The following is an 11,474-nucleotide window of genomic DNA, read 5'->3' on the forward strand; positions in this document are numbered from 1 at the left end:
TTACTGTCAGCATCTGGCTTCTGTCTCTACCTCAGACTGAGTGGCAGCCTTACAATTTATCCTTTACATCTGCATGAATTTTCTTTCTTCCTTATGACCTTCCTTGCAAAAATAAATGAGTAAATCCATTTATCCAAAACAAAAATCACCTCATTTGAAAACTATAATAAAGTGATCATAATATAAATTTTAAAGCTACGGCTCTGATCTAAAAACACAATGCAGATATGAACAGAATGAGAAACACATTCTGACAAGAACACTTTATCAACTTTTTATTGGGGTGTTGTAAAATAAAATACTGGGTTGGCCAACAGAATCTAAATAATATAGTGGAGTCATCTCTGTCACCTGACACTATAATCAGTGCAATTGTAAATATGAAAAGTCACGAACTTATTCAATTGATTCCAAATGCTTAAATGATCACAATGTATACAGTATCCCTATTTATCCTATGATTTTCCATCATTGTTACCTCAACAACTTGTGATGTTCTGAAGTACTCCAACAATGTCGTTTTCCCACATCCAATGTTTCCTTCAACAGAAACCTGCAACCAAACATAAATGCATCATAAAGGTGTAAAAGATTGTGTTGCCCATTCCAATTTGTTCATTTACTTTGGGCTGTCAAATGCTGATATGCAAATAAACATAGAGCACTTAAGACATGCTGAGAAACAGATGGAGAACATGACTGCAAGTCTATTACATTTCTTAGAATTAGGGCTGGGTCTTCCCATGTTGTATCACATGTCCTAATAAAAGTCCATCACAAAACATGTATTAAGACAGAAAAATATATATATATGGTATATATGCTGTATCAATAATATATCACAAGATGTATAAATTTTTCACAAAAAGGAAACGAGGCTTCCTTTTAATTAAACATTTATTCAAGTGGTATATCACTGATCAGACATGGCTGTGATCTTCCATAAAAAAAGCTGAAAGTTTTTTAAGGGTTGTTTGGTGGTCTTCCCCCAATGGGGTCTTGAGGGGATGTACCCCTGATATGGGGTCCAGAAGCCAAAAACGCATTTTACACTTATAAAAAAACTGCTCCTGGTGCAACTTATGATCATAAAATAAACCAAAATAATCATTTGAAAAACTAATAAACTTATCAAAAATGTTCAACTAGACTTCAGTAATTTCACACAAATTAGTTCTCCAATACTATTGATGCTCAAGTTATTTCATGTGCATGTCAGTGTTCACATTGTAATTAGGTCACAATAATTTCTCAATTTTGGCAACAAATATATTATACTTCTCTCTTTTCATAACAAAGCTGTAAATTAAACACCAAAGTACATGAACTATATACAAATAATCCCCATACATTTACTTGTTTTTATTCTTCTGTGTTGATTATTAACACTATTCTAGAAGCTTATTTTCCCTTTCATCTTAAACATACATTACTTTCTGGACGCCATTTTAAAAATTCTATAATCAACAGTTTGATTATGCAGACACTTTGCGTGAACAAATAGGTGCAGCTTAAAGCGTCTGGAGAGCTGCTGTAAAGTTAGTCTGTTTCCTGACTAATTTCACTAATTCTAAGATGAAACCTGGATCCAAATAAAACACAGATGAACCAATTATCCAGATTGTTTGGCAAAGATCATTTTTTCATAGCTTTTGCTAGCATGTCGTAAGTCTGTAAGGGTAGTTTTCATAAGACTTACTGCAAAAAATTGTAAGAGTTAGCAGGTCTGCATATATATCAGACCTACCAACCCTGACGAGTCCATCTCAGTAAGGCCGTTCATTTTTTTTCTGTAAGATTGACCAGTCTTCAGTAAGGTGTAACAAAATATCGATAACTGCTACTGTAAAGCTGGAAAACGTAATTAAGTTTGATGCATCGACAATAAACATTATATTCAACTGAAAAGTTTGTAAAGTAAGCGTAGACTTTATTTACCACAAATACAGTGCTATCTCTCAACTTGACATAATTCTTGGATATCTTTTCCATTTCACAGCATGACGACAATCATATCTCCTGCTGCAAGACAAACTCAAATTGGCATGTGATGTCCAATAAACGCAATTTTGTCCTTTCCAGCTTTTTTTCCACAAGAATCTGAATACTCCTTTTCATTCTTCTGTGTTGATTATTAACACTTTTTAGAAGCTTATTTTCACTTTCATCTTTAACATGCATCTCTTTCTGGATGCCATTTTAAAAAAAATTCTATAATCAACAGTTTGATCATGCAGACACTTTGCATGAACAAATAGGTGCAGTTAAAGAGTCTGGGGTGTTGCTGTAAACGTAGCCTGGTTCCCTGACTTATTTCACTAATCCTAATATGAAACCCGGATCCATATCAAACACAGATAAATCGATTATTCGGATTTTTGACAACTATCATTTTCCCATAGCTTTTGCTTGTATGCAGCAAGTCCGTATTTTAAGGATAATTTTTGTAAGACTTACGGCAAAATCATAAGAGTTGGCAGGTCTGATATATATGTAATACACGTAACATTAAATGATATGTAATAAAATTATATCTGTAATATTCACTACTAATTTGGGATATATATATATATATATATATATATATATATAACATTTTATAAAAGAAAGTTAAGTTGTTGAACTATTTTGTCATGAACAATGAAAACAATGTTAATGTCATTTAAGTCATAACAAGATTTCTCAGGAATTTCCGTACATTCCTTACTGTTATTGTTGACTGTTGAAAACTTTTGGGGAGGGTGTCTTTACACAGCAAGAACAATCATCTTTCCTAATCTACAACACACTCAAATCTTCAGGGCATGATGCCTCATAAACGTAATCGATGCCTTTGCAGCCTTTCCCACCAATGAATCGGAATATTCCATTTGACACTTCCTTGCTGATGTTTAAACTTTTCATGGGGCTTATTGTCCCTTTCACCTTCAAGATGTTTCATTTCTTGGACACTACTTCTAGAAACTGCTATAAACAACAGCTTGATCAAGAAGGCATTTTGCATAAAAATTATGGGCAGTTTAAAGCACCTAAGGTACTCCTGTCTAGTTAGTCTAGTTCACTTACAAACTCCACTGAAATTAATATGAAACCAAATTCTGGATCCAACAATGACAAGCCAGCATCTGGATTTGACAGCAACATAATCTGTTATTATTCCATAAGGGTTATTTCAGTTAGATTTACAATCAAATTGCAAGGGTTGGCAGATCTTCAAATTGTCAGTGACATAACCAAGGGGTTCTGGGTTCGTGTATTTAAAAATTATTTTGATATGATAGTTATAATGTGAAATTGTTTTTAAACCAAGAAAATAAGCAGTTGCTCTTGTTCTGAACTAAACTGACAAATAAATGTGATGCTTACTGAATATTTCTTTCCTGGCTCCAAAGGAAGGCCTAAATTTTCCTCTGTCAGTACTGAAAAGACGAAAAACAACATTAATAACTAAATATTGTCCAAGAGATCAGTTTTACAAAAAGCAAAGTAAAGTTTTCCAAATTACCAGTACATGATGGCATTAGTGATCACCCAAACTAGCAACTTGGGATCAAAATTCTCCAATTCATTTCAACATATTTGGAGAAAAAATGATTCCCTCTGCAGATTTTGGTAAAGTTGCTGGCATCTGCTAGAGCAGTTTTATCTACCCATGTGTCATGCATCAAATATGCACTCTTTTTGTATTTTGACGCACAACACAAAAGTCATAAACGGTACATAAATTGATGCACCCCAATGTTATGTTTTGCTGATTAAGACAAAATAGAGGTTTGCTCTACTTTATTGGCTAGATTACAACACTCAAACTGGGAAAACATGTACATATCAGTTTCTTATGCTAATATTATCATAATACATAGGGTTACAAGTGAATGTGGGGACCCCAAGTGGCCGAGTGGTCTAAAGCGCTCTCCATTATGGATCACTGCCATCTCACCTATCTGCATGGGTTTACAGTCTCGGATTCGGCCAATGTGGGTATGTGAGAAAGCTTGCCAGTAGCTTCTCGTGGGTCGGTGGTTCTTTCCGGGGTTTTCAGGTTATTCCTCCACCATTAATACTGGCCACCATGTATAGCCTGTCATGTGCTGAAAAATGGCGTTAAACCCTACAACAACAAGTGAATGTGGAGCCTGGGGCTGACCTTATGTGACCTGTAACTGTCAAAATCATTTGTAGCAACAGGATGTTAGAACCGTATAACCACCACACACAAGAAAGAGGCAGAAAATAAACATGTGATTTTAAAGTGATTCTCACGAGAAACTTATTTTATGCACATCCTTGTCACACAATGAAGCAATGATTTCCATTCGTTCAACTGTATGCCTTGCGTTGTTCCAAGTATGACAGTATGTCAGCATTCGACTGAAAATGGTGTACAAGGTAAACAAATTAAAATAGATCAGAAACATGAAATTATCATCTGGACTGCGTTTTTACAACCGACCATCGATAACAGTAATGTTATCAAACCAGTGGAGGCTTCATCACCTAAAGATGAGGTAAGGTACCAGTTACTCGTAAGATAAAACATAATTTTGTGCAGCAATAGTTGAAAACATACAGCTGACTAAATTTTCAAAAAGAAGTTGAGTGAAGAATGTGACAGTGAATACTCTTTATGTTTTGCTATAAATGTGCAGAGGCTAAAAAAAACTCCATGACCAAATGTGCAAAAAAACAATAACAGAACAGTAGACTAGCAAGGCATATGCTGGGTTACCAGAACACAAACTGCTCAATTAAGGTCCACAACACCAGGCAGATTTTAATGCAGTTTTACAAACAAGACCTAGCAGTGAAAGTGCTACTTAAGTGTGCACATTTGCTGAGTGTAGAAGACATCCCTTTTTAAAAATACAAATCTCTTCCTAATTTAATACATGACTTTAACAGCTGAAGAAATTGATGCCATTTGCATTTTGAAGAATTCCACCGTTCAGTATAACTCAGCTACTACCTGTTCAGAGTTACTGGAGAACCTGTCAAACGTTGTTGAGGATAGTCTTATATGTGACCTGCAAAATTCCTCATTTGTGACAGCAATGGCAAATGAAAGCATTGACATATCCAACAATAAACATATTGGTATATATGCTCAGATTATTTCTGATGACATGAAGCCACAAACAAGAATTTTAACAAATACAGAATGTTTAGATGCTTCTGGCAAGGGAATTGCCTTATTGGCTTTAGTCACATTATATAAATGATAGTTTTGATGTATATTTAAACAATTTTTTAAAAACTATGGTACTGGTCATCAGCTTGAATACGACTCGTATGTTTGGATTCTGACTTACTATTTTTTGCCATGTTGAGTCAGATGACTTACATGAAGCCATTTGTAGAAAAAAACACTGCTACAATAGTGCATTTTCAAAACTGTATACATAATGCAAGGTCCACAGTTTAAAAAAAATTATTCCAGAAATGCTTAATTCAGCAATAAATAAGAGTGATTATTTTCAAATGAAAAGTTTCAGTAAGAAAATGAAGTTAATTAATACTGCAGATAAAAAAATTAGTTTTTGTAATGCTAAGCACAAGACTGCAAAAGATATTTTGCCAAAGTGTTTGGAACATTTTACAGTCAGATGTAACTGGACTGGATTCAAAATTCTATATATCTCCAATTTTGGGTCCAATAGAAGCCATCAGTTGAACTGTGGTATATTTTATCAGTATTTCTCACGATCTTCCTTTTTTGAAGATTTTAACTATTATTGCTGTATATAAGATGCATCTTTATTCATTTTGATGTGTAGCTATTGTGGTGCAAAAGGACCACATCACAATTTATGATGTAATCAATAAAATGTATGGGCAGTAATTGGAAGAGAATGTTTCCTCAAAAGAGTTAAATTCACTTCCTGCAAATGACTATGGGGCCTTAACATCCAAGTTCTCATGGGAGGAAATGTAATAAGTTAAAAATTCATGGACTCCCATTTAAACAGTTGTTACTCCCAACCAGCTGTATGATAAAACATACCATATCAAATATGAAAATTTCTTAATCAAACTACGCTGATATAGCACATTCAATGTTCTGTCTTCAGAAAAGACAGATTGTTAAAATGAAAAAAGGTGAACTACAAATTCGTTAATAAAGAATGTACATCTCACTATTTCTTTACTTTTCCCTTATTTAATGTTTTTCTTCTGATGTCTATCCAATTCCCATATTTTTTTCCAAAAGATGAAAACCACTAAACAGAGTGATTATTCTCTTTGATAAAATGTTAGTGCCCAATGATTACTTCTCACAGCTATCTAAATCAGACAATATCAAACAATGTTCAAATTGGTTGTTTATATTCCATTAACCTGCTTCAATTAACTTGGTTGTGGCTTTGTCAACAAAGGGATGTTTTTCCATGGTCTTTTTTGAAGAAAATATAAAACAAAAGCCCAAGGGAAGCATGTCCTTTGAAGGGGGGGGGGGGGGTGAACACAGGTCTCAACATTACCCAGAACCATACAATATGTGTTGTTGTTGTTGTGGGGTTTAACGCCATTTTTCAGCACGATAGGCTATGCATGGCAGCCAGTATTAATGGTGGAGGAAGAACCTGGAAAACCCCGGAAAGAACCACCGACCCATGAGAAGCTACTGGCAAGCTTTCTCACATGCCCACATTGGCTGAATCTTAGACTCGAACCACCGCAGACAGAGGTGAGATGGCAGTGATCCGTAACGAAGAGCGCTTTAGACCACTCAGCCACTCGGGGCCCCTGAATTTGAGTTAAAAGATATGGTATTGATTCCAACCTTAGAATCTTCTAGAAAGGAAAATTCCATTAAGTAGTGTGTTCATTAATTTAAATTGTTTTCCACAAACGTATTATGGGATTTATTAATTTTACTTTAAAAACACTTACTGATTTACTGAACATAAGTGGGTGATAACAGCTAAATTGTTGGGATAAATTCCCAGAACCCAGTAACTAATGACGCCACTTAAGTGACAGTATTTTCAGAAAATGGTAATTGTGACCTAGGTCAGGTAGAGGGGTAAATAATTTTTTTGTTTACCAAAATTACTAATTCTTGCATTTAACATTTGAGGTAGAATAAGTATTATTGTTCTGTTCAGTATTTGATTCGGGTGGGTTAATTTATTCAGATTATTATTCACTGGAATTACAAGGTGCCCACTAATATTCTTTGACAGAAACATTGATTTATACAAGAACATAATGGATCATATTATTGTGATACATCAAAAAAGCACTAAAATTATAGTTCCCTATTCATAGGTCGCAAGCTTCAAATTGTACACAAGTTCACGGTTTTCTACAGGTAAGTGGCATACATAGGGTTAAATATTAATAATTTGCTAGTATTTCGATAACTTGAGATCATATTTTATGGACTTGGCAAAGAATCTCTATTCCCACGATAATATGAGTAAGGTAAGCTTTAATTTACCGATCACTCAAATCAACTTCAGGAATCCCACTCCATGGAAGAACTATATATATCAGCCAAGATTCATGCTGTTCGAATTTATATGCACCATTTTCTGAAGCACTGGCTGAAGATTCATTTGGCAAACACAACATACAGGTCTAAAATCACTGGTTCAAAACTTTGTGACATTATAAGCAACTAAAAATTTAATTTAGTCGACTCATCAACTTTATAGTTTCTAAATAGAAATGTTATGTATTACAATCATTTTTATATTCCTAGGCAACAATTAAGCTCATTATTTTACGCTCCAAAGTTAGTCACACAAGCAATCTTCACCTTGAGGAAGTGAATTTTGTACTTTCGGATTTAAAATTGAGTTGATGTTTGTGCAAACGCATATGTAATTTTTTCATAGAACAGGAATCCTAAAGTTGAATTAAATGGTAATTAACTTAAACTTGCATCTACCACTATTTTTAGATTAATGAAGGAATTTGTCAAAGAGTTGCATACACTGTATCTCTATACAAACCGCAAATTGTAATAAAGATAAATGGTTACCGTTCAGCGTAAGTTACCATTTCTCGGCTGGCAAAATTCGGGCAATTCTAACTTACCTCGTTTCTTTTATAGTATGTTTGACATGTACGATATCAGAACGGGTCATGGGTGTAATCTGAGGTAATTTTGTCATCCGGAGGAACTATTTTCCTTCAGGTTATTATTTTTTTCAAAATTAAGGCTTAAGCTCGCGTCCGCTACCTGTGATCTATGCAAATGAAAGATACTGAAAGAAGTGACACTCAGGCAGTATTTCTTACACAAAGACCGTAAACTATCAATGAAAACTGAATTAAACCTTTAGAGGCAATCCTTCTGAAGTCGTGTGTTCCCAACATTTTGCTTGAAAAAGCTCTAGTCGTCCAACTCCAAAAATTTTCTTCCTTTGTCACAATGGTCCTCCTTTTGGCGCAATACTGTTTCCCACCAAATGAGCTTGTATTTACCGCGGCGACACGGATAAAGATCTGCGCGCAGCGATTGGCCAGAACAACTAAGCACGACATCTAACGGAACACAAGCAAGAACTGTAAATCTCAATGTTTACCACGAATGAACAAGCCTTGATTACTTGCAACTGATTCTGCAATGTCTACAAATAAAGTATGGAACGAATTCCGCAACATAGTCTGAATCACACAAGAACTTAACTAATACAACACGAATCCCACAAGAACTCAATTAATACAACACTCAAAGATTCTCGAGAAGATGAGCTAGGGGGAACTAGCGTTTACACAACAGACATGCGTTCTACCAATTATAATAATACGATGAAAACATCCGAAACTTTCAAATGAAAAATGGACTGGTGGTTTCTCTTATCAAACCTACCAGAGACAAACTACACCAGTCCGAGCCTCGTTTTAACAACAGGAAACGGTGCGTGAAAATATCTCGTACATTTTAATGTAAGAATTTCGAACGTGATTACATGTAATTCACTGACGAGAATTGCCTTCCAGGGCCGTATCCCAGGAGGAGGGGATCCGCGAACTACCCTCAGGGTAACAAATAAATAAAAACGTACATACACACACAAACGTACTGTCACTTGAAATTTGACCATTGTTTATTCTTGTGCAAATTTAGTGGGTATTGTGAAAAACTTTGAGTAAAATAGACAAAGAATTTTGCTTTGGTGCCCTTTCTAGAAGTCAGAGACCTTTTTAGTCTGGTTCCCTGCTTAGTATGCTCCCTCCGTTGCACTCCACTATACTAGTATATATGCTCCCTCTACTAGTATAGCGGAGTACAACGCAGGGAGCATACTAAGCAGGGAACCAGACTAGGCCTTTTTGAAATTTTGGAAACATCCCACCCCCAAACCCAAACACTTGACCTGATTCGACCCCGCATACGATTTCTCGCAAGTTTCTTGTACATAGCTTTTTGAAAAATCCTAAGCAAGCATAAGGTTAAGTTTGGTTAGCTCGTTCGCGGAATGAGGTGTGGTTTGCCTAATTTCGTTTTAATGAAAATATATATTATTGAGAATCCAGTTCTAGCGGCAAGTTGACATTTTAAATAGCAGATGATTTTGTACGTGTGGGATAACATATAGCAAAATTGGAAACTTAGATTAAGATGCAGTATTGTTTTAAGGTATAAATTTCCATCTTTTATATAATGTATTTATTTGTATGATTAAAAAAGATACATAGTAAACTGGATTTTCTGGGTTACGAGTTCAAGGAGGTCATGCGTGGGACTTAATGTTGTCATTTAGAAATCACATTTTCATATACATTTAGGGTTGAAATGTGGAATATTTGTGCACTTTATGAATATCACTATCCTTAAATAAAGTACGATCGTTCTTTCTTGATACAAAATTGGATATTCGACTAAAAACAACACGTGATCCAATGGTTACAGGAATGTGGTAAAGTTGCGCAGAATTACCCGACGCGCAGAATTAGACTGCACAGAGAGAGAGAGAGAGAGGGGGGGGGGCGGGGGGGGGGGGGGCTTTGCACGACGGGTGAAAAATAAAAAACAAGCATCACCGACATCTCTAACCGGGTTATGTGTTCGTGTGTCAAATATATTTTACCTGGGTCGTCACCGTGTGTGTGGTATATAAAAGGGAACAGATCTCTCAACCAAAACAATTTATCGAGACCTATGCGATATCGCGACCGAGGATCATGTAGATTTATCGTGATAAATCCACGAGGAATCGCTTGAGCACGTGAAAAGAAGTTTTTAAACTTAATAATATCCATAGCCCTGAATAAAAAGTCTGGTGGATGCTTCTTAGTTGTGTGGGTATCACCATCATGAAAGACAACCAAAAGATTGCAGTTATATCTGATCACGTTTGGTATTTGCGTATATCGCTGAGTAAAATATATAATATTGGCGTCTTTGTGTCTGCCTCGGGGAAAATAACCGAGCCGGATTTTATTGTTAGTCTAGCATCATAAGTAGTTATAGGGGATACTTTAGCGTCATTGGAAATCTCAGTCCAAAAGGTCGTGGGAACCATTGGCGCCAAGACTTTTCAGATCATCCTGGGAACTTTTAGCGTCAAGAGGAATTTAACATATGGAATATTGGGCCTGTATAGCGACAAGGGAAAGTTGGGTTGTTGTATAGGAATAATAGGTAGAGTGGGTAAACAAAGACACACAAACACAAATACATGGCAAAGAGAATAAATATCTTTTCGAGGCATATAAGTGGCCCTGACCATCTTCTTAGTTATGTTATTACTGTTGTCTTCTTTTTTTTTTAGTTTTTTCCTCCTCCTGTTTTTCAATCTCCTCTTCTTCTTTCTTCCTTTCATTTTCGTCTTCCTTTTTTACTGTGTTACTCCACTCTTTCATCCTCTGTATGTCCTCTTCATCCCCCTTCTCCTCCTTTTCTTCTTTAATCAGCTGTCTTAACATATCCTTAAAAAGGTCGTGGGCCACTATAGCGTCAAGTGGAATTTAACATGGGCAAATTGAATGGACCACTTTGGCGTCAAAGGGAATTGAACATGGGAATATTGGGGCTGTATAATCGTAATGTGTTAGCTTAAAATGTAAGAGAAGGAGATAAAATCTCACAAAAAAAACTAACTCTTACACTGCCAAAAATAATATGTGAAACACGCTAGTATTTATTTATAGTCACCACTGGTAGGAAATTCCTTTGGAAAAAAGCTAGTATTAATTTTTAGCTACAACTTGTGGGAAATTTCATTGGAAAAATCCACTATCTGTTTATAGCCTCAACTTGTGTGAAGTTCCTATTTAAAAGTCCTTGTATCTAATTAGAGCTACAACAGATAGAAAAACCCAAGTCTATATTTACAGTCTCAAAATATCCAGCTTCAATTACGTCGCTGTACTGGACACTAGGGGAGTAATGGTCACCGTGTTGCAAGTGGCTGACCTGAATACGCACTACTGCAGGTAGGTAGGTAGGTGAAATGAATATGATAGGGATAAGGGGACTTTTTTAGGGACAAACAAAGACAAATACATACACACACAAA

At 35.6% G+C, this 11,474-nt stretch overlaps 1 protein-coding gene across 1 annotated transcript in view; it reads right to left on the reverse strand.

The window, feature by feature from the left end:
- LOC149802696 (thymidine kinase 2, mitochondrial-like) overlaps positions 1 to 8,760 on the reverse strand; it is a 27,211-nt gene extending 18,451 nt beyond the window's left edge. The window contains exons 1-3 of the mRNA XM_089952081.1: positions 8,286 to 8,760; positions 3,367 to 3,419; positions 479 to 553 (exon numbers count right to left, since the gene is read on the reverse strand). Of these exons, the coding sequence (XP_089808207.1) occupies positions 479 to 553; positions 3,367 to 3,419; positions 8,286 to 8,493 (336 nt within the window). The 5' untranslated portion in view covers positions 8,494 to 8,760. The remainder of the gene's footprint in view (positions 1 to 478; positions 554 to 3,366; positions 3,420 to 8,285) is intronic.
- Between the last annotated feature and the right edge of the window lie 2,714 nt (positions 8,761 to 11,474).

Source organism: Sinohyriopsis cumingii, chromosome 3 (assembly GCF_028554795.1).
Source record: "Sinohyriopsis cumingii isolate HCF-2022 chromosome 3, ASM2855479v2, whole genome shotgun sequence".
Classification (NCBI taxonomy): domain Eukaryota; kingdom Metazoa; phylum Mollusca; class Bivalvia; order Unionida; family Unionidae; genus Sinohyriopsis; species Sinohyriopsis cumingii.